This window comes from Herpailurus yagouaroundi, unplaced genomic scaffold (assembly GCF_014898765.1).
Source record: "Herpailurus yagouaroundi ecotype Mexico unplaced genomic scaffold, PumYag 139, whole genome shotgun sequence".
Classification (NCBI taxonomy): Eukaryota; Metazoa; Chordata; class Mammalia; order Carnivora; family Felidae; genus Herpailurus; species Herpailurus yagouaroundi.
Genome location: NW_024412394.1, coordinates 67850662 through 67877156, shown reverse-complemented (window position 1 = coordinate 67877156; position 26495 = coordinate 67850662). Strand labels below are relative to the sequence as shown.

Here is a 26495-nt window from a genome sequence, read left to right as displayed (position 1 = left end):
TTGCATATGATTAGCATTCTGGCATACATCAAACACCATCTGACATTTCCAGAAAATTTAGTAATGGTTCTGGTCACAAAGTATCTTTCCCTTCTGTTGCTACCACAAACTTCAAGTTTTTTTCCCCAAGGTTCTTTCTTTCACATTACCAAAATGATTCTTTGTTGGTCATAACTGAGTCACAGTATCAAAAGACTACTAGATCTAAAGAGGACCTTATAGAAGATCTTGACCAACTGCTTTATTTACAGATAATGGGCATTAGGTCATTTCTTTCATGATTTCCTCTGCTTTCTGAGGAAAACCATAACAAGAGCAGATTCAAAATTGATCAGATGCTCTGGTCCCAGAGGAACAAAACCTCAGCAAATGCCTTAATAGTACCAGCCCTTGGTTATTGGTCTATTTGTCTTTCTGCAGGTTTTAGAATTTCTATTAGAAAATACTAGCCTTTATCACATAACCAGCAGAGGGGTCTATAGTACACATCACTGTGAAATAAATCTCTCTTTATAGCCTTTAATACTCCTCAGAGCCTTTAGCCTTCAGTGTGTGGATATATATAGATATATATATGCCATATATATATGTATCTATATCTATATATCTATATATGGCATCCACACATATGTATCCACAAATATCTATATCTATATCTATATCTATATCTATATATAGATATGTATTTATACATATAATTGTCCATTGCTTCTCTTTAGCTGTCTTATTAGATTGCTTGTATCTTTCCAGTAAGGTACTCATATATTGAAGCCTAGTCACGAATCTATTTTACCAAGATGATAGAGAATGTGTTTGCTTTATCACATTAAAAATCTAGAGAACATGAAAAAAAAAAAAAAGAGACCACCAGATACCTTAATTAAGATTATTAAAGCTCTGTTAAGACATGAAAAAAAAAAAAATCTAGAGAACATTGCATATTGCTCACATTCTGTGCATAAGTATAGACACCACATTCTGTGCTTAAGTATAGACACCTAACTCCAAAACATGGCTCTCAAACTGCACCTGTCCAATATGGCGGCCGTTAGCTGCATGTGGCTACTTAAACTTAATTGAAATTAAATAAACTTTAAAAGTAGTTCCTTAGTAGCACTGGTCACATTTCAAGTGCCTGATAGCCACATGCAGCTAATGGCCACTGTTTTACATAGCACAGATATAGAATTATTTCCATCACCACAGAAAGTTCTTTTGGTCAGACTGTTTTAGAATCTTTTTCCTATTTTTTCCTCATGAATTTTGGGTTCTTTTATGTCTTTCTAAGCCCATTATCCTAATATATCTATAGCATTTATCACTTTCTGATCTTTTATTTATATATTTATATACTTACTAGGAATGTAACCCCCATTCTGATCACCTCTTTAATTTCAATGCCCAGAAGAGCACCTGGCATACAGTAAGTGCTCAATAATTATTCATTGAATGAACGAATGATGTCTGGTTACGGAATCAGATTTTATCTTGGGTTTGTAAATTCAGAACATGAATTTAGTGTGTTTTGAATTATCTGAAACGATAGGGAAGCAGTCATTTGACAGGATGGTGGGAAATGATAGACTTCCCATCAGAAGATTGCTCTTAAATTCCTTTCTTCAGATACTCTATAAATGGACAAAAAAACTGAAAGGAAGTTGGAGTGCTTTCTAGTGGGGTGTAAAGCTATCAAAGTTGCTCAAAAAACACTGGTGAGGCAGAAGGGGTGGGTCCTTATTCTTCTTTAGACGTGAGAAACAGTGACTCAGAGAGATTAACAAAGTTACTAGGCTGAAATCAAGAGGAACGTGTCAATCTTCAAATCACCTCTAATAAAACAAAAAGCAAAACAGACCCCTGTATTCTGGGATCCAAGAAAGCAGGCACTGCCTATACTCACTTTGACATACCTGTCATGCCAAGTTCAACATGGGAAATATAGGTAAGCACTCACATTATCTGCTGCCTTGCCCTCCAGGACATTTTCACATGTCTTTGGGTAGATAGAATAAAGGTGACAGGCTTCAGGGGCAAGCGCTTACCCATGTACTGGGAAATTAAACCATGTTATTAGCTGCTGGTGACATTCTAACCATTATCAAGGTAAAGAAAACTTAATTTCCTTTTTATTCCTACTAAAAGACAGCAAGTCTATATTAACACACAAAATGCTATGACTCTAACACATGATCCCTAACAAAGTCCAATCATTTCAGCCTATGCCATTGACAGCTAATGAACATGACACATAATAGTGAACAAATCTGATTTCTTTATGTACAAACATTTCCAAATCCTTTTAATAGCTGCTATTATGACAAGATGATTGGACTGTCCTTTAGCAGAAACACTGAAAGGGAGGTTAGAAATCTCACAGGCAGGTTAAAATTCCTTCAAGAGAAGTTGACAATAATGCCAGTCTCTGAACAACCCACCATAGAAGAAGCAATAGGGGCGATGAGAAGGAAGTGAAGAATATAATCTGTGATGGCGGAACATAGAACATATCCACCTCACAAACCAGAGATGCCGGCTGCTGTCCATAAATGAGGCCCTTCAAAGGCTCAGCGATAAGGAACCTCAACTCCACAGAGCAGACTAAGGTTGTGATTGGAGAGAAGGAGGTGGCATTTTGGTAATGGAGAGAGCACGAGGACAGTAAAACTGTTACTGTGTGTTTCCCAGACACTCATCTGCCTTCAATCTGTCAGGGAGCCATGACAATGACAGGCCAACCAGAAGGGCACTGCAGTGTCACAAAAGTGAAGGATTTTATGCCTAAGCTTAGGCAACCACAACACAGAACAATTATAGAACACAATGACCTTAACGTAGCTCAAGGAAGTTATGCATGTGTAATGTCTAAGGCTGCTAAACCATTTATCATTTCTCATCAGATCACTAGATGAAAAAATAGCAAATGCATGTTTATACACAGACACACTACATATATAGATAAAATACTTATATACAATATATATTTATGCTTATATACACTATCTATCTATCTATCTATCTATCTATCTATCTATCTATCTATCTTCTTTAAACATAATGCTGAGGAAAGGGCAATTCATACATTTCGGCCCTCCCCATAAAATGACATACAGTAAAACCTCGGTTTGTGAGCATAATTCATTCTGGAAACATGCTTGTAATCCAAAGCACCTGGATATCAAAGTGAATGTCAAGAACCACTGGCTCAGTTGTGATCGTGTTACGTTCAGTGTCATGTACTACTCGTATTGCAAGACACCACTCGTTTAGAAATGTATTAGAAATATTTGCTCATCTTGTGCGACACTCGCAGAGCGAGTTACTCGCCATCCAAAGTTTTGTACTTCAAATGAGTCCATGTGAACTCATTTTTACCGTCCATTCAGTGGACATTTACAATGTGTAGATACTGGAACAAAAGTATTGCTGCTGAGTGGTTGGGGTAATGGAGCCAATAAATCTAGACAACATATCGAAACACTACTTCTTAGATACAGTTGGAACATCTTGCTCTTAAAGTGTGACTTTTTACACTGTTATATATAAAGAAATCAATGAAATACACATAAAGGCCTTAGAGGCTGTTTACAAGCTTGTCAGGGTAAAGTTTTTGGTTACATTATATCACTGCCATATATTAATGTCAATTAAATATAAAAAAATAACAATGTTTCCCTAATATTTACCATGGACAAACTACTGTGCTTCAGAATTATCAATGCATTTCACCTTTTTATTGTAAAATAAAACACAGATACAGGAAACTGCACAAAACAAACACACAGCAATATTATAAGGTGAACACCACCAGGTCAAGGAACAGAAATTCCAGCAGCTGGGCTCCTTCCACGTGCCCCATTCCTATCACAACCATAGCAGCCACTGCCCTGACTTCTATACTACTCACTTCTTTGCACTTTTAAAAACGACTTTTTCATTCACGTGGGCAGCCTTAGGCTATAGTTTAATCTTGCCTGTTTTCAAAAGTGGGATATGATTTTTAAACTACAGATTCTCTTTCTTTTCCTAACAATTAATTAGCTGAAGGATCCAGGTTGTGGATTCTCTCAGCCTGGATTTTGCTGACTGCATATTCATAATGCAGTTCAAAATGTTCCTCTGTCCTTTGTATTTCCTGCAAGTCAGCAACTGCATCTAGAAGCCTGGTGAGAATCTGCTTTGGCAAGACTATAGGAGGTGGGTGAGTTGTTTCATCAGGAGGCCCATAGTGTCTAGTTGTTTATCGTTTTTCATGTTAACAGCCAATAATGCTAAATGCTTACATCTGTTAATTCACTGGAGATTGCCGATGCTAATTATCCTATTTCTTTTTCATTTAACACTGGTTTTTTTTTTTTTAAAGGATGCTTTCCCTCACCTCTTATTTTGTTATCCAGTGGTACCATTCATAAGATTCAGAGTGTCACATGCTTCTTTCCCTTTATTTTCTAGTTTTCCAGATAATGATGGTTCCCTATAATCCTTCCAAAGTGACCAGAATTAAAAAAAAAAAAATTATAAACTCATGAGTTTAAACATATTTGATGAGTTCCATTCCACTGCAATTATTATTATTATTGAAGTTCAAATGATCCTATCTTTATCCAGTGGGAGCCTCTTCAAGTTCACTCCTGCGTCCTCTTGATATGACCCCAGTAATCTTTAATAGCTTTCTTGCTATCTGGATTGACAAACATGTTCCAGATTCCTTTTGTACACTGACCTGGAATCAGCTACTTCTCCCAGAGCCCTGGTTCCTGTTAGTGATGAACTGGTATTTCAAGACCACAAAGTGGGCACTAGAGGTTCTTCTTGTTACTGGAACATTGTATGTGTACATACAGCAAGTTCTTACTTGTTGATAACACTTTGTCTCTGCTTTTATACTTAAGAGATTTCAAAATAATAGTCTCAGTTCACATTTTTTTCCTTGAGAATCCTAAATATATTACTCCATTTTTTTGACATAAAGTGTTGCATCTAAAAAGTGTGAGGACAATCTAATTTTCTTTCCCTTAGAAGTCTTCCCTTTTATTTAGATGTCTAAAGGTTTTTTTTTCCCCCTTTAAAGTCTAGTTTAAAATCAAAACCACACTCAGATATCCCAGTCAGAGTGGCTAAAATGAACAAATCAGGAGACTATAGATGCTGGAGAGGATGTGGAGAAACGGGAACCCTCTTGCACTGTTGGTGGGAATGCAAACTGGTGCAGCTGCTCTGGAAAACAGTGTGGAGGTTCCTCAAAAAATTAAAAATAGATCTACCTTATGACCCAGCAATAGCACTGCTAGGAATTTACCCAAGGTATATAGGACTGCTGATGCATAGGGGCACTTGTACCCCAATATTTATAGCAGCACTTTCAACAATAGCCAAATTATGGAAAGAGCCTAAATATCCATCAACTGACGAATGGATAAAGAAATTGTGGTTTATATACACAATGGAATACTACGTGACAATGAGAAAGAATGAAATATGGCCCTTTGTAGCAACATGGATGGAACTGGAGAGTGTGATGCTAAGTGAAATAAGCCATACTTAGAAAGACAGATACCATATGTTTTCACTCTTATGTGGATCCTGAGAAACTTAACAGAAACCCATGGGGGAGGGGAAGAAAAAAAAAGACGTTAGAGAGGGAGGGAGCAAAAGTATAAGAGACTCTTAAAAACTGAGAACAAACTGAGGGTTGATGGGGGGTGGGAGGGAGGGGAGGGTGGGTGATGGGTATTAAGGAGGGCACCTGTTGGGATGAGCACTGGGTGTTGTATGGAAACCAATTTGACAATAAATTTCATACTTAAAAAAAAATAAAGTCTAGTTTAACTTACTATATTGTATCATTCTGCGTTACTATTCTCATGTATATGGTGTGCTCTCTCAATATATAGTTTTAAGTAGTTATTTATTTCAGAAGGTTTTTTCTTTTTTGCCATTACAGTTGTAGTATTTTTTTTCTGCTCTCTTGCTTTATTTTTCTTCTTCAGGACTCCTATTATCCATGTTAAATCTTTGCCTGTTGCCAGTATAGACACTTTCTCTTAAATCTTTGTGTTTCTTCATTTCTTTAAAAAAATTTTTTTTAATGTTTATTCATTTTTTAGAGAGAGAGAGAGACAGAGTACGAGTGGGAGAGGGTCAGAGAGAGAGGGAGACACAGAATCCCAAGCAGGTTCCAGGCTCTGACCTGTCAGCACAGAGCCCGACATGGGGCTTGAACTCACGAAACACGAGATCATGACCTGAGCTAAAGACACTTAACTGACTGAGCCACCCAGGCGCCCCTGTTTTTCTTCATTTCTTTTTGAGTTTTTAAGTTTTGTACTTTAAACTCATTTTGAAATAGCAGGCTTCAGTTTTAATCTCTTTTCCTGACATCTTCCTGCAAGGTCTGCAGGGAAACATCCCTGCTCTGTGTTCTTCTGTTCTCCTCGTAACTTCATATGGGATTGGATGTTGATACCTTTCTGATACTCATTATACAAAATTCGTTTTCCTGAACCTTTAGAAGGTGTGGTTCACGAGAGGTTGATTGACTTGACCGAACTTCTTTGGTTGTCTTTGTGAGGGATTTAAAACCGCGGCAGACTGCTTTCTGAGATCTCCTGCACCTCTCTCCTTTCTCTCCTCCTCTCTTCCCTTCATGTCTGTCATGGTCCTGCTCAATTTTGAGTCCATGGAGAGTCAGATGGGTCCCCTGCCCTGGAAGGGAGCTTTGGCTGTTTGGTTTCAAGGGTTTACGTAGCCCAGACTGCCCCAGCTCCCTTCAGAACCCACCCAGGAGCCCCCGCACTCAGCTAGTACTGAACTGGGTAAAACATCCCGCTCTCAGCGGCTGTGCTCAAACGGGCCTGCAGTCATCTCCAGTGCATTCCTGTTGGCTATTCCGGTGTGTCAGATACCCTGCTGTTCCCTCCCCACTTCTGCCTCTTGTACAAACGCTGACATAATGCAGGTCTGGTGGCTGTTGGTGGGTTACCTCCACCACCTGCTTATTAGACTTAGGGATTTCTGGAGACACCTTATCACATAGTTTTGAGGTAAATGCGTACAGATATTTGGTCTTGCTACCTAGTTGTTCTGTTTTCTGTGAGGATTCAGAGAATTTAAAGCTATGTTGTTGCTCTCTTCTTCCTGGAACCAACTTGGCATAGTTATCTTAAAAAGAATATTTTTCATCTATCCCTGAGGCTGATCCCTAAATCTTGTATGTCCTTGCCTGCGTGGCCATCCTGTCCTTGCTGCTGAAGTGGACACTGACACGACACCCAGGGCTGCTCTGGGGGAAAGTATACTCCTGCTCGATGCCCGCATCTACTCCATCAAGATGCGGTCTCCTCCGAGACAGCTGTATGCTGCAGACGTCCAGATATGGAGGCTATTCAGCAACGCAGAGACTCGGGGGGAGTCGGCAGAAGGTGGCAGAACCCTTAATCTTGTGATTCATCTGCAGCTGGCTCCCTAGGCGGTGCCTATATAGCAGCAGTAGTTCCAGCAGAGTTAGGACAATCAAAAACCACCGCCTAGCAGCTACACTTCATTGCAGTGGATGGGAGACGGCTAGTATCCCAGCTGGATTTGGGTCATGGGGCTTAAAGGGCAAGACATTCCTTCCAGAGGGCTGCCCAAGGACCTCACTCTGCTTCCTGAGCCGGGAGCCTTCACCATTCTTGCCTGATGGGAGTGATGACTGCTAATGCAAAAATGACATTTCCTATGCTCTCCCTTTCTAAATGAGGGTTTTTTTATTTTCCTTTGCAAGCACTGTATATTGGGACAGACAGGTAGTCTTTTTGTTTATAGGTCAGTAGATTACAGAAGCCCTATCTGGACCTGATGAAGACAGCTGCACAAAACCCAGAGATCCTGGGCTTTGAATGAGATGCAGTAACTTGTGGGGGAGGGAGTGGGTTCTGCTGATAGCAGAGGAGTATGCATGGATCCATGGGTGGCTACAGGGACAGACTGTGGCAGATAACAGCATTTAGATTCCCCAGTATCTACCTGAAACCCCCTTCTAGTGTGCAGGGGCTGAAAAGCAGGGGGGAAAAATCCCATAGTCCCTTGCAGTTCAGGTTCAAAATGTGATTTAGGTTCTACCCACCACCTTGTACTCACAGGAGGCTTTGATTTAGAATGGGGCCATATGGAAGGAAACAAGACATAAGGTATCGGTTCTGCAGACTGGCCACAGCAATGATGGCTTCCTAATTAGAGCTGAAGAGGCTGGTTTTGCACCCAGCAGCTACTTGGGATAGTTTCCCGATCAAGGCAAATGTGGAAGCCATTCTGAGGGTTTGCCATATGGTTTGGGGAGTTGTTCCTAAAAGCTGTGCCTAGAGTTTTCTTCTTCAGCCCTCCAGTGATTCTGAAAGTCACTTAAAATCCTATAATGAATCACTCTGTGTTTAATCTACCTAAAATGGATCATGTTTTCTGCACCTGAACTCTGACCAACATAGCCAGCCAATGAGCAAAGCACATGTGGCTCTGCTCTCTCTCGCTTTACCAAGGGGCGGGCAGCCAGGCTTCCCAGGTGACCCCTATTCCTGGAAGGGCCTAGCAGGAAGGGGATGCTTCCAGCAGTTGGACATAGTTGGGCATGTGTGTTTGCCACCAGAGGAGACAGAAGCGACAGTCTACCACAAGCACATATGCGAGGGGCAATGGTGGTCCTTTTCATGTTTCGGCCACAGCCATCGATATTCTTATTGGCCGAGGTCTGGCAGAACGACACTATACATTCTCTCTGGGAACTATAAAACAAAAATGTCATTTGTGTTTTTCAAAGAACTTTTGGGTTTAGAGAAGTGAAGCGGGATGATTTTCAGACCTAACATAGGTAAGATGCTTCCAATTTAGGATGCAATTTATAAACTGCATGGCTTCCCTCCTGTTTGTAGGGCATATTATCTATCTTAGTATAAAAAGAAGTGCAGTTTTTCTCTGTTTCAGACATCGGAAGAGCGGCTGGCGGTATTTGACTGCATTGTTTTTGCAGGCTACAACTTGAACGTTTCAGTTGTATAATGAAAGGACACTTGGCTTTGAGCCACAGGCAACAGGGACTGGTTATCCTGCACAGCACTAAGGCTGTTGTGCTAACAAGGGACAGGTCGCGCATTAAGAACATAACAGCTGTTCTCAAAGGGCAAAGAGTGTAGCTGCACCTCCCAGAGTCATCCTTTCCCTTGTGCGGCCTGTGTAGACTCTGGAGCAGCTAGTCATCTATCTGACCCTACACAGTGACCTCTGAGAGCAATCTGTCCCTTCTGTCCTCAAGTTTCCTAGAAGAGCAGCAGCAGTGGCCGGTCCCTCCTGGAAACTCAGACCAATGGGTTACAGTAATGGTCGTGTGTTTTTTCTCCCTCACAGAGGTGATGACACCAAACTTCTATTCTTCACGCCCACTCAGATATTTTTACCTTTTCTATTTACAAAATGCTATCAATGAGTTTGCTATGTCATATTGTTACATCTCTTTTATCCTGCATCTTTTCTCAATAAACCTTTTTTTTAGAGCTTATTTATTTTGAGAGAGAGAGAGCGCTCATGCTGGTGAGCAGGGAAGGGGCAGAAAGAGGAAGAGAGAATCCTAAGCAGGCTCCATGTTGTCAGCGCAGAGCCCAATGCAGGGCCCAACCCCACGGAACGTGAGAATATGACCTGAGCCGAAATCAAGAGTTAGATGCTCAACAAACTAAGCCACCAAGGCATTCCTCTAATAAAATTTTAATTTTAGAACCTCTTCAAATTTGTACAATGATTGTGCAGAATACAAAGAGTTCCAACATAGCCACACCCAGTTTCCCCTACTATTAACATCTTCCATTAGTATGGTACATCTATTGCAATTAATGAACTGATCTTGACACATTATTATTAACTAAAAGTCCATACTTAGTTTCTACTTGATGTCTTTTTTCTATTCTAGGGTCCCTTTCAAGATACATTACATTTAGGTGTCATGTTACCTTAGGTTCTTCGTGGCAGTGACAGTTGATTTTCCTTGTCTTTGATGACCTTAAGAGTTTTTAATTTTTTTTAAGTTTATTTGTTTTGAGAGAGAGAAAGAGAGAGAGAGGGGGGCAGAGGGAGAGGTAGAGGGAGAGGGAGAGAGAGAATCCTAAGCAGGGTCCGTGCTATCAGCACAGAGGTGGGGATTGATCTCACAAATCCTGAGATCATGACCTGAACCAAAGTCAAGAGTTGGACACTTAACCTGAGACACCCAGGCACCGCAGACCTTGATAGTTTTGAAGAATACTTAACCTACATCTTTTCAGAGTTGTTTTGGAAGGAGGTATCAGTAGGATCATGAGTCTTCAAAAGAAAACCTAACAGTCCTGAGTTTTTAGAAAGACTCAGGCTTATGGCTTCACCTCTGTCAATATTCATCTGTGACAGAGTGTTGGGTGCACCTGCCCAGTGGATATTTAGACAGTTCCTGAGAGAACTCCTCTGGAGCAGGGGCCCCCCCAACCTGGCTGATCACTACATTCAGATGGAGAACTTTACATAAAGTATAGATTTTCAGGCCATAGCCCAGTTGTACTGACTCAGAATCTCTACCAACAGGGTCTTAAATTCTGAAATTTTTATCTTTTAAAAATAATAATAGTGCTAATTATGTTTTTAATATACAAAATTATAAAGCATGGCCCATAGTCTGTTAGTATTATTAATGTAAATAGGAGTATGTATGCAGAAAATTTAAAGAGTAACTAAAAGTCCAATGCCTCCCTATAGTCATTTAACCATTTTCTAGGGACATTTTGGTTGCTCCCTGTTTTGATTGTTGTCTTTTGTTTTCTTGGGGATTTGTATTTCAACAAGTTCCCCAAGATATTCTGGTGTCATCAGAAATTTAGAACCCACTACTACAGAAGAAATTCACAATTCAGCTGTGGGAGAACAGAATGGCCCTTTCAGCTGACATCTTTTATAAAATCATAAAGCCCCGCTCTTCCCCTTCCTCCCCTGTTGAACAAGTCAGCCTTACAGCCATTAGAGGGGGCAGAGCAAGAAGAGGCAGCCTGTAACAGCCTGGGGGGTGTCTGAACCCATGCGGCATAAAGAGGGCACCCACACTGGGAGGGACAGCTTGGAGAGGGTAATCAGAGCCCAAGCAGGGTAAGTCCCTACAGAGGACAGACAGAGGGAAGTTAAGGCCTGAGTGGGTGAGGAGGGCATCCATGTGCAGGGGCAGCCTGAGGTAGTATGTCAGGGCCTGGGCAGGGAGAGGCAGGTGTGGGTATCCACGTGGAGGGGTGGCCGGGGGCCCAAGGGGATGAGGAGGGTATTCATGAAGGTGGGTGCCTCTGAGATGGAAGTCAGAGCCTGAATGGAGGGCATCCATGTGGGGAGAGGGGTGCAATGCAATGGTGATGGAAGGCTGATATCAGGGGATTAATCAAATAAGTAAATATAATAAGGGTAACAAAAGCAAAGTTTCTCACTACTGAAGAAAGAAGTCACTAACATGGAAAGGGAGAAGAAAGATAGAAACCCTGGATACCCTACGATTAGAGATATCAGTATGAACTTACAGATTTAAATATATGTATATTTAAATTTACTATATTTACAAATATATGCATTTGGATTAATACATAAAAACATATGTACTATATGCTTATATATGCACATATGTATATTTGTGCAGTCTGTATTTATACATATATGTCTATACATATTTACATAGATACATAGGTAAATGTGTGCATGTCTTTTGAGTGGGCCTGGGAGCAGCAACACCCCCACCAGCAACAGACACACTTAGTGCCCAGACCTTGGCTTTAATACCATTTTCCACTAAAAAGAACCAGGGATCCTTGGAGAAATGACTGCTTTCAGGGCTGGGGCAGGCAAAGAACATGATGAGCTTAGAACATTTTGTGCCCAAAATCAAGGGAAGTGTTCAAAGAATGATGAGGACATGTCAAAAGAACACAGGAGCCAGGTTGAAGGGGCTCAGGTGAAATTTGGGACAACTTGAGCATCAAAATAAATAATGAGTGTAACAGATTATTCCCCAATGAATAAACTAGGAAGCTGCAATCTCACACTGAGAGAAATAACTGAAAAAGTTGTATTGTAAGTTTGATAAAGAATGGGAAGTGTACATACTTTGAAAGTATCTTCCACAAATATATTCATCAATTAAAAGGAAAAAGAGCAACTTCACAGGGGAGAAGTCCAAAAGATACCTCTTTTAACCAAGGGATGGAACTAAAGATCATCAGTAATGGGACAAATTGAAATTGTGTGCCATCTGTTAGGATGCAATGGAAAGAACCCACCATCACTTCCTGTGTATATTCATTTTGTACCTTAAGCCAACAAACATCCACTATGTCACAGTTTCTGGGGGTCAGGGATCTGGGAGTGGCTTAATTAGGTGATTCTGGTTTAAGGTCTTGAACAAGATTGAAGTGAAGTAGTCATCCAAGATGACAGTCAACCCAAGGTTTAACTAGGGCTGGAGAATCCACTTCCAAGCTCATTCAACATTGTTGGCAGTCCTCGGTTTCTCACTGGCTGTTGGCTAGGTGCTTCAGTTGACATGCTGGCCTATCCATAGAACTGCTCATGACATGGAAGCTGGCTTCCCACAGAGCAAGTGATGCAACAGGATCACTTCATAATTTATTCACTTCTACTATAAGCTCTGGGTCACAAAGATCAACTGTGGTATCACGTGGGAGGAGACTGCATGAGGGTGGGAATAACAGGAGGTGGGGCCCAATTTGAAGGCTGGCTACCACACTGCTGAAGGCTCATAATCTGAAGATCATCATGACAGACCCAAATCCATGGGCAAGGAGATGAAAATCAAGGAAGAATAGGGAACTGTTCCAGAGCAGGAGAGATTAAAGTGACAACTAAATACAATGGGCGGCACTGAACTAGACCCTTTTGTGATTAAGGACGTTATTGGGACAAATGGCAAAAACCTGAATGAGGTTAGAGGATTCGTTGGTAGCAATGCACTGATGTTGATTTCCTGATTTTACTAGATTGCATTGTGATTTTGATGGAGAATGTTCTTCTTATTTCCAGGAAATACCCACTCAAATGCTAGAGAGAGAGAGAGAGAGACAGAGAGAGAGAGAACATCAGGTCTGAAACTTACTTTCAAATGGTTTGGGAAGAGAGGATGTTCTTCTTTAATTGCAACTTTTAGGTAAGTTTGAGGTTGTTTCCACATTAAAAATGTACATGAATTATAAAAACCAATGACAGAAATTCAAGTGTCTAAGGGAGAAAATCCTAATTCTGCTGTAGGTAGAATTATATAATGGTGCTGCTTTTGTAGGTCAAAAATGTGTGAATGCTGGTAATTTCATATGGTTCAACCTAACACAAGAATATCACAATAAACTAATCAATATCAAAGATAATGAAATTATGCATTTCCATAATTCAATTATGGAAATTCAATAATTCAATTTCATAAAACAATTCACAGCGTCCTTTCGAGGATCTCTCTTCTGCAACAGCCCACTCCTTGTCTAGCATCCCTAACATCTGCCTCTCTGTCGATGCCCTTCCCTCAGCACAAAGAAGTTGCTGGAAAAACCTGACCTTAGAAACAGTCCCTTGATTTCCTATTTCCCTCCGGATACGTTCCTATTCTTTGCACTCTTTTCCAGCATTTTCTGAAAGAATGGGTTCTATTCCCCGTGTCCTCTTACTCCCCATTTTCCCCTAAACTCACTCTAAATGGGTTTATAAAGCTGCCACCCATAAACAGTTGTTCATCAAAGCCATCAGGTACTTTCCTGCTGACTTCTCAGTCTTCAACACTACTGCCCACTCTTTCCTTCTTGAGACATTTTCTTCTCTTGGCTTCTGTGAAACCACATTTCTCTGGAGTTTCCTTTTCTCCTCTTTGCTTGCATCCTTGCCCCCTACGATTCACCCCCCAGAAAGTATGCACAGTCATCTTCTACAGACATGAACCGGAGCATGCCATTCAACCGAAAGCCCTGCAGGGGCTTCCCACTGGATAGGGTAACGCTAAGCTCCTGGGGGAGGTCCTGTGAGATCTGGCCCCTACCCAGGCCCACTCCACCCCACATGCGTCCCTCTGGGCCTCTCACTCAGCCTTCTGCTCGCTTCTCAAACCTGCCAAGCTTGTTCCCATCCTGCTCTTCCAGGCAGGTCTCTGCTTCAAACGCTCTTCCCCAGTCATCTCAGGGCAGACGCCTCCTCTGCCTTCTGTCTTAGCTCACATGGTAACTTCTCAAAGAGACTTTGCCTCAAAACCTAATTTAAAACAGATTCCCACCCTTACCTGCCCCAATCCTTCTCTCCCATCACCCTGTGTGTTCCTCAGAGCACGTATCTTAATAGGAAATGGTCTTCTTTATTCTCGTATTAATTCAGCGCTTGTCTGCCTCCCCTAGAACACAAGTGCCCCGAGTGTCTTGTCAGTCTTGTTCTTTACTGTGTCTCCAGTGTCTAGAACAGTGCCTGACACATGGTAGATGCTTCATAAATACTTGGTGAGTAAATGAATCCCCTGCTTTCTGTTTCAAACTGCTAACGATTTCAAGCCATCAGATGTCTCACGGCTATGGTAACAATTACAGAATTTAAGAGATGACCTTCCTTCCAAATCATCGTGTCCACACTCAGATCAAATGAAGAACCTCTTCACAACACTGCTGACAGAGGGTATATCCAGCCTCTGCTTGGGTACTCTCAGTAATGGGAGAACTCACGATTTTCCATAATGGAATGTTTACATGTCTTTGCTGACAGCACTATGTGTTGGAAGGATTTTCTCTTCAGTGACCCTAAATCTTCCTCCCTCTCTGTTTCACTTATGTTGGTCCCTAAAGCAACTTAAAAAAGCCCTGCTTCACCTGACAGTGACTCAAATATTACTTGAGGGAGGGACCACATGAGTCCTACTTCTCCTCTCCGAGATAACACTTTATGTGACATGAAAAATGAACCAACACAGCACCTGAGAAAGGCCTGCAAAATTTGAGCAACTTGGTTTTAAAACAGCAAAACCTTTCTGACATCTTATCTGAAAAATCAAACGTGAGAGTGCCCTTGAGTATTCAGAGAACACGGCCTCATTTCTCATGACTGTCCTTCTGTTGTCTTAACAGCCTGCTTCTCCGCATCACAGCCTTCCCGGTGCTGAGGGAACCGCGGCAGTCACAGCCAGCCAGGCCCAGGAACATCTTCTCCGAGACAAAGACCCATCTTGGTCAGAACAGAATTGTGGCTCTATGGTCTCATCTCTGGAAAAATTTTACATTTTAAGAAGGTGAGAGAGAACTCTTGTGATGTCACTATTCGTTAATGAGCCTCGTGGCAAGGGCTCTTTGCCAAGGGAATTAAACAATTTATTCTATGAGGGAAAAACCAGTTTGGATCTTACTCCCCTTTGGGCTTTCGGTGTGTTATGTAGCACAGGAGGAAGAACAGATGGTTGTGGTTAAACGGGCAGCATCATAGTGTGTATCTGTACCCTTCCCTGTGACTTTCATAAGGGAGTAAGCACTCTATAAATACTATTGAATGAAAGAGTGAGAGTGAATGAAGAAACCAGTGAACCAGAGGGTCTCAGAACTAGAGCTGTAGTCTGAGCCCTCCTTTTACAGACAAGGAAGTATGGCCGTAGGGGAGTCAGAGCCGACCAGTGCCACATGCAGGACCAGACCACAGTGCTTCTGGGTCTTGGGCTCCGGACACTTGCTAAAGATTCATGCTGCCTCTCTTACTGGGCAGCTAGCTGTACAAATGAATTTCCAGTTAACTGAATAGGCACACAGGACTTTTTGTTTTGTTTTTAATAACCAAATCACTGTGGATGATTTCCTCATATCTGGGTCCCACAAAATGATTATTTTTAAGCCAGTCACAGTAAGCCCATAATCCTTGGCAGGGACACAGTTAAGGACTGGATGTGACCCCATCCTGGCCATTGAGGCATCAGAAGTCTGCTAAGGAGTCCTGGGACCCCCTGCCTCTAAGGAGGAGACATAGGGAAGATGTCGCTCTTCTCCCTCTGGCACTATCACGTCTGAAGGTGGACCTGTTTGCTGTAGCCATCTTGCTGCCAGTCTGAGGATGAGGCTTCACTGAGGATGGGAGCACAGAGAGATGGAAAGAAACTGGTTCAGGATCTTATGAAGCTCCCCAACCAACAACTCTGGAGCCTGCCCTATCTGCAATCTTTCAGTGAGGTGAAATTATAACTTATCATTTAAACCAGCTGAGTCAGATATGCTGTTATTTGGAGCTGAAAGTATCCTAAGAAGTTTGAATCACTTAAAAAAAGTTTTTAAAAATATTTATTTGTTTTTGAGAGAGAGTGACAGAGTGCAAGCGGGGAAGGGACAGACAGACAGGGAGACACAGAATCCGAAACAGGCTCCAGGCCCTGAGCTGTCAGCACAGAGCCCGACATGGGGCTCGAACCCAGGAACAGTGAGAGCAGTCAGAAGCTTAATCGACTGAGCCACCGAGGTGCCCCGAAGTTCAAATCATTTTTGATAGAAACCTTGAAAATGAAAATATTCGCTTTCTTGATTTCTTAAACGATAAAAAAAAAAAAAAAAAAAAAAAAAAAAAAAAAAAAACCCACAGAAAATAAACATTTCTTCAACTAGTCAGGGACATCACTCTGCTGGCGAGGACTGAGCAAGGCCATAATGTAGTAATGCTTTGGTTGCCTCCATGCTGCCTACTAACACAAATGCTCAAATATTCTATGACATTAAGGTCTCAATCTTTTTAATCGCAGGACCCCTTTACGCTCTTAAAACCATTACCGAGGACCCCAAGAAGCTTTGCTTTATATGGGCTGCATCTACTGATATTTACCATACGAGAAATTAAAACTAAGAAATTAAAAAATATTTATTCATTTAAAAGTAACCACAGTAAACCCAATAAATGTTAGCATAACGTATTTTAATGAAAAATAACTACATTTCCCAAAACAAAAGAAAATTAGTGACAAAAGAAGTAATGTTTGACATGTTCATAATCTCTTCAATGTCTTAATATTAGACAACTGAATTCTCAAATATGCTTCTGGCTGAATCTGTCACGACATGTTGTTTTGATTCAAGTATATGAAGAAACTCTGGCCTCACAGAGATATGTAGTTAGAAAATGAAGGAGTATTTTAATCATTGTTCCAGATAATTATAAATATTTGCCTTTGATTCGACCATAACTTGACAAATTTCTAAAAGGCTAGCTGCAATGGAGATACAACACAGTATCAACATTAACAAAAGTTTGGAAGAAGTTGAGTCCAACCCTCAAGGATGACTCTGAGGGGCTCAGTGGGGGAAGTAACTGCAGAAGTGGTGAAAACAGCAAGAGAACTAACTAGAATTAGAAGTAGAGCCTGAAGATGGGAGTGAATTGCGGCAATCTCATGAGAAAACTTGAGCAGATGAGGAATTGCTTCTATGGAGGAGCAAAGAAAGTGGTTTCCAGAGATGGAATCCACTACTCCTAGTGAAGATGCTGTGAAGATTGCTGAAATGACAACAAAGGACTTAGAAGATGACACAAACTTAGCTGACAAAGCAGTGGCAGGGTTTGAGAGGTTTGACTCCAATTCTGAAAGAAGTTCTATTGTGGGTAAAATGCTATCAAACAGCATCGCATGCAACAGAGAAATCATTCATGAGAGGAAGAGTCCATAGATGCGGCAAAACTTCATTGTTGTCTTATTTTAAGAAACTGCCCCAGCCACCCCAGCCTTCAGCAACCAGCACTCTGAACAGTCAGTCAGCAGCCCTCAACATCAAGGTTAAGACCCTCCACCAGCAAAAAGATTATGACTCGCTAAAAGGTTAGTATTTTTTAGCAACAGAGTATTTGTTAAGTGAAGGTCTATACATTGTTTTTTTGACATAATGTTATTACACACTACACTGTAGTATAAACATAACTTTTATATGCACTGGGAAACAAAAAATTCATTTGAATTACTTCATTGCAATATCTGCTTTATTGCAGTCGTCTGGAACCAAACACATAATATAGCTGAGGTATGCTAGCAATTTTATTTAGAGTTCCCAAAAAGATACCGAAAATTACATTTTGCTCTTTTGCTATCTGCTAAACATTTATTGACTCTTCTGAGATTATCAGAATGTTTTTCCTAGCTCTAGTCTATTGTTAAAAATAAATGTATCTAACATATTAACTGTAGTCAATTTACTTTCCTATTTGCTAACTGAATAATAAAGGAACTCTTAATTTAGCAATTCTCTTTTGAAAAAAGCCTAAAAGAGTTTTATTTTCAAAGAAGTATTACTTTGATGTACAGTGCTGGTTGACTTTAACATTAAGTAATGAATTCCTAACACAATTATACATAGTAAAACAAAATGGTTAAGAAAGTCAAGATCCCTTTTTACTTCTGGAGAGGACAGGATACATTTTATTCAGGTACTTTGGTGCTTAATTAGTGTTTTGGTGACATCACACATACAGAGCAGAAACCATGACCCTTTACTAATGGATGTAAACCATCTTAGGGTTTTTTTACACGCTAATGGAACGTGGGTTTGAGAGGATTTTTAAAAATGGAAAAATTTTCATTCTTTTCAACTGAGATCAAACTGCTGTAATTTTTTTTTTAATCATAAGACTCTAAGAGTAAGTTAAATATAAAACCAAAGCAAAACTTTTAGAGCTTCATGTATTTGAAAACAACAGACAAATGGAAATTAGGAAATCATGGTTCTATTCTACGCATGCTGATCACGGGATTCTAAGAGCCAGTTACATATGGGGAAGGAATGCTTTTGAAGAATTCTTTTGAAGAGCTGCAGCAATTTGGTAGCAGCAGGGAACTGAAAATCAGGCAAGTATGGATCATGATGGTGCCACAGATCATTCCTGACCACTCCCCTTCACAAGGCCAACTGGCAAATATCCATAGACAAGACAGCTCTGTGAAAATCTCAGGACCCAGGGATGAGGCTAAAGCACCCCCTGGAAAAACAAAGATTGAGAAGGATGACCTTACAAAGGTTCAGAGGAGTGGCTACACTCCGACCACACTGCCCCTTCCCAGGACAGCACAATGCCATACCAAGAGGAGTCCCCTGGGAGACAGCCAAAGCATAAGAGACTCTTAAAAACTGAGAACAAACTGAGGGTTGATGGGGGGGGGGGGGGGGAGGGCAGGTGATGGGTATTGAAGAGGGCATCTTTTGAGATGAACACTGAGTTGTATGGAAACCAATCTGACAATAAATTTCATATATTAAAAAAAAAAAAAAAAAAAGAGGAGTCCCCTGGGCATATGGTTTCTACACTGGGGGGAAAAGAGCCCAAAGTGGACATCCAGCACCCCCAGCGTGGCAGGGCCCTTCCCAGGAGGCCCATTTGGATCTTGCCTCACAGGGATCACAGGAAATCTGCAGCGCTTGACCACTGAGAAGGTAGGCAGGGTTTATAGGAACCAGGGCTCAGTCTTGGCAGACCACATTTCTCTTTGCAGCTGCGTCCCTGCAGAGATCCTAAGTGGTGGCTGTGCTCATCTGCATAGCCGAGCTGATGACCCTGTCTGGCCAGGGGCTTAGTGGGCAGTGGAAATAAAAGGATGCTAATTAACATTACAAAAACATATGAATGTGTAATATTCAATGGTAATAGTAAATATGTAATCAAAGTCAGATCCTTTAATACTGTAATGGTAGTGTGTAATTCATTTGCAACTCTAGTTTAAAGTTTAAAAAAAATATATCTAAAAAACATAACAATTTATTTTTGGATAGACAATATAAAAAGATGTAAACTGTAACACTGGTAACCTAAAATGTAAGAGGAAGATAGGTAAAAGTACAGTTTCTGTATGCTATTGAAGTTGTTATTAGTTTAAAATAGGATGTTATAAATATATTTTATGTAAGCCTCATGCTCACCACAAAGGAAAAACTACAGTAGACACACAAAAGAAGTCAAAGCATACTACTACTACAAAAAGCCATCAAATCATAAAAGAAGATAGCAAGAGAGGAAATAAGGAACAACGAATCAACAAAACAGAAAGCAATGAACAAAATAGCAACACTAAGTCTTTACCTATCATTAATTACTTTAAACATAACTGTATTAAATTTTCTAATCAAGAGACATAGAGTGGCTAAATGGATAAAACACAAGACCCAACGATATGCTGCCTACAAGAAACTGGATTTGTTTTACGGACACACACAGACTGACAGTGAAGGGATGGAAAAAGACATTTCAAGTAACTGGTAACCAGAAAAAGCAGCAGAGTAGTTATACTTATATCAGACAAAATAGACTTTAAGTTAAAAATTATCAAAAGAGATAAAGAAAGTAATTATATACTGAAAAGGGGGTCAATCCACTGCAAAGATATAAGAATTATAAATATTTATGCACCCAACATCAAAGCACCTAGATATATAAAGTAAATACTGATAGAACTAAAAAGAGAAATAAACAGCAATGCAGTTACTACCCCAGTGTCAACACACAGATTATCTACACAGAGAATCAATAAAGAAATAGCAGATTTGAAAAACACTATAGACCAAATGAACCTAACAGACACATATAGAAACATTCCATCCAACGGCGACAGAGTAAACATTCTTCTCAATCATATAATAAAACATTTTTAGGATAGACCACGAATTAGGCTGTAAAATTAGTCTCAACAAAGTCAAGAAGCCTGAAATTTTATCAAGTATCTTTTTCTTTTTGTTTTTTGTTTCTACCACAATGGAATAAAACTAGAAACATCAATAACAGGAGGAAAAGTGGAAAATTCACAAAGACATGTAAATTAACACACTGCTGAGCAACCAATGGATCAAAGAAGAAATCAGAATGGAAATAAAAATACTACGTTGAGGCAAATAAGAATGGAAACACAACATACCAAAACTTACGGGATGCAGCAAAACCAGTTCTAAGAGGGAAGTTCACAGAGATAAATACATTCATGAAGAAAAAAAGAAAGAGCTCATATAAACAACTAACCTAACACCTCAAGGAGTTATAAAAAGAAGAACAAAATAAGCACAAAACTAGCAGAAGAAAGGAAATAATAAACATTGAAGCAGAAATGAGACAGAGAATAGGAAAATAATAGAAAAGACAGACAAAATCAAGGGCTGATTCTTTGAAAAGATAAACAAAATAGACAAACCTTTAGCTAGACTCACCAAGAAAAAAAGGGAGAGGACTCAAATCAATAAAATTATAAATGAAAGAGGAGATGTTACAACTATTATCACAGAAATACAAAGAATTTTAAGAGACCATTATGAATAACTATATGCCAACAAACTGAACAACCTAGAAGAATTGGATAATTTCCTAGAGACATACAACCAACCAAGACTGAATCATGAAGAAACAGAAAATCTTAAACTACTAATGAGTAAGGAGATTGAATCAGTAACAAAAAACCTGCCCCCAAAGAAAAACCCAGAACCAGATGGTTTTACTGATGAATTCTACTGAAGAATTAAAGCCAATCCTTCACAAACTGTTCCAAAAAAAAAAAAAAAAAAAAAAAAAATGAAGAATAGGGAACACTCCCAAACTCATTCTATGGGGCCAGCATTACCCAGATATCAAAGACAGATAAGGACACTACAAGAAAAGGAAACTACAGGCCAGTATCCCCAATGAATATAGGTGTGAAAATTCTCAAAATACTAGCAAACAGATTTACTGGGACATTAAAAGGATTATACACTATGATCAAGTGGGATTCATCCCAGAGATGCATGCATGGTTCAACATATGCTAATCAATCAACATGATGCACTACATTAATAGAATAATAGATGCAAAAAAAAGCATTTGATGAAATTCAGCATCCATTTATGATAAATTCTCAATAAACTGTGTATAGAAGAACATAATAATGGTCATTTATGATAAGTACGTAGCAAACATCAAACTCAATGGTGAAAGGTTGAAAGCTTTCCTTCTAACATCAGAAACAAGACAAAGATGCCCATTTTCACCACTTCTATTTGACACAGTACTGGAAGTCCTGGACAGAGCAACCAGGCAACAAAAAGAGAGGAAAGGCATTCAAATAGGAAAGGAAGAAGTAGAATTATCTCTTTTTACGGATGACATTATCTTATATATAGAAAATCCTACAAGACTCCACCAAAAAACTGTTGAACTAATAAATCCATTCAGTAAATTTGCAGGATATAACATCAACATACAAAAATCAGTTGCATTCCTATACACTAAAAACAAATTATCTGAAAAAGAAATGAAGAAAACAATCCTATTTATAATAGCATCAAAACCAATAAAATACATAGGAATAAATGTAACCAAGAACGTTACATGTAACCAAGAAGAATAAACGTAACCAAGAATTGTATACAATGAAAAGTGTAAAACATTGAAAAAAGAAACTGATGATAAACAAATGGAAAAATATCCCATGTTCATGGACTACAAGAATTAGAGCTGTAAAAAAGTCCAGACTACCCAAAGTAATCTATATATTTAAGATAATCCCTATCAAGATTCCAATAGCATTTTTTACAGAAATAGAACAAATAATCCTAAAATTCACATGGAACCACAAGAGACCCAAATAGCCAAAGCAATCCTGAGAAAGAAGGACAAAACTGAAGGCATCACACTTCTTGATTTCAAACTTGTGTACAAAGCCATAGTAATCAAAACAGTATGATGTTGGCATAAGAAGATATAGACCAATAGAATCGTACTGAGAGCCCAGAAATAAACTCATGCATACACAGTCAACTAATATTTGACAATAGAGCCAAGAATACTTGTGAAGAAAGACAGTCTCTTCAATAAATGGTGCTGGGAAAAGTGGATATTTACATGTGAAAGAATGAAATTGGACCCCTATTTTACACTGGACACAAAAAGCAACTCAAAATGGAGTAAAGACTTAAATGTAAGATCTGAAACCATAAAACTCCTAGAAAAAAACACAGGAAAAAAATTTCCTTGACACTGGTCTTGGCAATGATTTTATGGATATGACACCAAAAGCCTAAGCAACAAAAGCAAAAATAAACAAGTGGGACTACATCAAACTAAAAAGTTTCTGTACAGCAAAAGAAATGATCAACAAAATGCAAAGGCAACTTATAGAATGGAAGAAAATATTTGCAAACCACACATCTGGCAAAGGATTAAAATCCAAAAAATATATATATAAGAACTCATACAACACAAAAGCAAAAGCAAAACAAACAAAACCCCCAAACAATCCAATTAAAAATGGGCAAGGGACCTGAATAGACATTTTTCCAAAGAAGACATACAAAGTGGCCAACAGGAACACGAAAGGGTGCTCAATATCACTGATCATCAGGGAAATGCAAATCAAAACCACAATGATATATCACCTCATATCTATTAGAATAGCTTTTATAAAAAAAAAAAAAGAAATAAAAAGGGTTTGTTAAGATGTGGAGAAAAGAGAACCCTTTTACACTGTTGATGGGAATGCAAATTGATACAGCCACTATGGAGAACAGTATGGAGGTTCCTCAAAAAATTAAAAATAGCAATATCATATGATCCAGCAATTTCACTTCTGGGTATATAGCTAAAGGAAAGGAAATCACTATCTTGGAGAGTTATCTGCACCCCTATGTTCACTGTAGCATTATTTGCAATAGCCAAGACATGGAGACAACCTAAATGGGTATCAATGGATGAAACAAGAAAATGCAAGATGTATATATTTATGAAATGTGTGTGTGTGAGAGTGTGTGTATGTAATGGAATATTATTTGGCCATTAAAAACAAGAAATTCTGTCATTTGTGACAACATGGATGAACCCTGAGGGCATTATGCTAAGTGAAATAAGTCAGAAAAAGACAAATACTGCATGATCTCACTTACATGTGGAATCTAAAAACTCTGAACTCACTGAAACCAAGAATAGAGTGGTGGTTGCCAGAGGCAGAAGGTGGGGCTAGGGAAGTGGGTAAAGGTGATCAAAAGCTACAAACTTCCAGTTATATACTGTATTGTATATTTGAAAGTTACTAAGAATAAATTTTTTAAAATTCTCACCACACATGCACACACACACCCACCCACCCAACCATCTGGGGTGATAGGTGTGATAACTAACCTTACTGTGGTAATCATTATATAATAGATACATATATCAAATCATTATATTGTAAACCTTAAACTTACTCAATGTTGTATGTCAATTAAATCTCAATACAGCTGAATTGAAATAAAATGAAAAAGGAGTATCATGGCCCTATTTTAGCTTGTCCTAACATAAGGTACAAGTTAACCAATAGGGATAGCAATATTTGTCAACTGAGAAATTGATGAGATACCTGACAGGAAGTTTGAGTTGCTACATCTAAACCTGAAAATAAACTACAGATGACCCTTGAACAACATCGGTTTGAATTGTGTACATCCACTTACAGACAGGGTTTTTTGTTTTTATTTTTTTTATAAACATAATACTGTAAATGTATTTTCTTTTCCTTATGATTTTCTTAATAATTTCTTCTCTCCAGCTTACTTTATTGTAAGAATTCAGTAGATAACATATAAAACATATAAAAAATATGTTGCTTGACTTTATGTTATTACTAAGGCTTCCAGTTAGCAGTAGACTATTAGTAATTAAGTTTTGGGAGAGTCCACAATTAAACACAGCTTTTTGACTATGCAGGGTAGGAGGTGTTGGCACCCCAACGCCATGTTGTTTAAGGGTCAAGCATACAGTCAAATAAAAACTTAAGAATATTTGTCATTTGTCTTGCCGTTTTCTCCAATTGGTTAACCTCGGTATTTCTCCCTCACACCTAACTATTGCATGATATTACTAAAAAAGGTAAAATGATTAAATATTGAATATTATGCATTCATAATGTATTTAATGCTTGCTATGTATCAGGTATCCCCAATAACCTGGGTATACAAAAACAGATAAGCCCTGCCCTCAAGTAACTCAGTCTTTTTATTTATTTATTTATTTATGTATTTATTTATTTAATTTTATTTTATTTTTAAATTTATTTTTTAAGATTTCATTTTAGCAATCTTTACACCCAACATGGGGCTCAAACTCACAACCCCAAGACCAAGAATTGCATGATCTACCAACTGAGCCAGCCAGGCACCCCCTAGATTGGTTTTAGATTAAAAATACCACACGTTGGGTTCTATTTACTGAGGGCTTTCTATTCCCATTAAATTGGGAGGGAATGGCAGAAGGATGTTTATAAAATATGAGCAGACTTCTAATTATGAAAACATAATGCAACTGATTTCTACAGTAGTACTCCTCAAATTTCTTCATAAGACCATAAGGAAAATGAGTGATAACATAAAATGATAAATAAGGAAGTTACTTATATATCATTAAAAGACTATTGATGCCTGTTGGTGAATATTAAACACAATCAGGACTTAAAGGGATTTGTATTTCATTTTTTAAATCATGTGTAAAAGCACCAAGGGGTTCTGCGTAACACAGAGGACAGTACAGCTTCAGTTAAATATAAAATTGAGAGTACTTTTTGTCTTTCAACCAAAAATGTATCTTAACTGAAAAGACTTCTCATATATGATCAAAGAAGACAAGGGCAATGAACACATCACACCTGGGCACACATTTTCGTTGTGCAAAAGTAATAGCTGTTAGGAAGCTGTGGTGACATAGCACAAGGCTCAGTAATCACTCTATCTGCCCAAAACCATCCCACTCACCCTACATACACAAAATTGTTGATAATTTGGTAAAATAACAAAATAACAAAAGGTTAAGCAGTTACAAAATGTGATTCCTGCATACAGAGCTAAGAAAACCAATGAGTAATAACCTTCACACGGCCATATCAGATATCCAAAACTGTTCCCCCAGGATTAACCTGCTTGCTCATGTAAAAAATTAGACTGTGTTTTACAGACTAAAAATACATTTAAAGCCATAATAAATTCTTCATCTCTGTCAGGAATTGAAGTATTTTCCCCCTCTAAACCGAACATGGGTCTCCAGAAAATTTTAAAAGCATGTATAATAAACTATTTCACTCGGATCCCTTTAGAGAAAGAAATTTAACTTGCTTTTTAACTCAAGAGCAATAAAACCCCCAAACTTAAATTTATCTAATCTCTGTAATCTAAAACCTCATGAATCCCAGACAAATCATCTTGTATGTGCTATTACTGTCATGAATTCAACCTTAGCCCCCAAACTTAAGGATGTCATGTATCTACATCCTGGCAACCCAGATCTAGTCAACCACACCAGAAAGTGCCAGCCTCTCACATGTTCCTCACACCCAATCCACTACACCAAGTTTTACGAAGTGCTATAGATTCCACCTTTGCAAAATAATCCCTCTTCTTTATTTCAGCTGTCAATAGCACACTCCAAGCATTTTCTTGCCCTGATGTTTCTGACAGATACGCTGTTTACCTCCCTGCCTCCAATCCATTCTCCAGGCTTACTTCCAG

At 39.1% G+C, this 26495-nt stretch overlaps 1 protein-coding gene across 4 annotated transcripts in view; it reads right to left on the bottom strand.

Moving 5' to 3' along the window:
• Window positions 1-26495, bottom strand: part of FIG4 (FIG4 phosphoinositide 5-phosphatase) — a 131497-nt gene that overhangs the window by 8503 nt on the left and 96499 nt on the right. Inside the window, exon 23 of one of the 4 annotated variants that reach the window (XM_040474364.1) lies at window positions 12672-13080. The exons of the other annotated variants lie outside the window; for them this stretch is intronic. Coding sequence (XP_040330298.1) covers window positions 13074-13080 — 7 coding nt within the window. The 3' untranslated portion in view covers window positions 12672-13073. Of the gene's footprint in view, window positions 1-12671; window positions 13081-26495 lie in introns of those variants that run through there. 4 annotated transcript variants of the gene reach the window in all.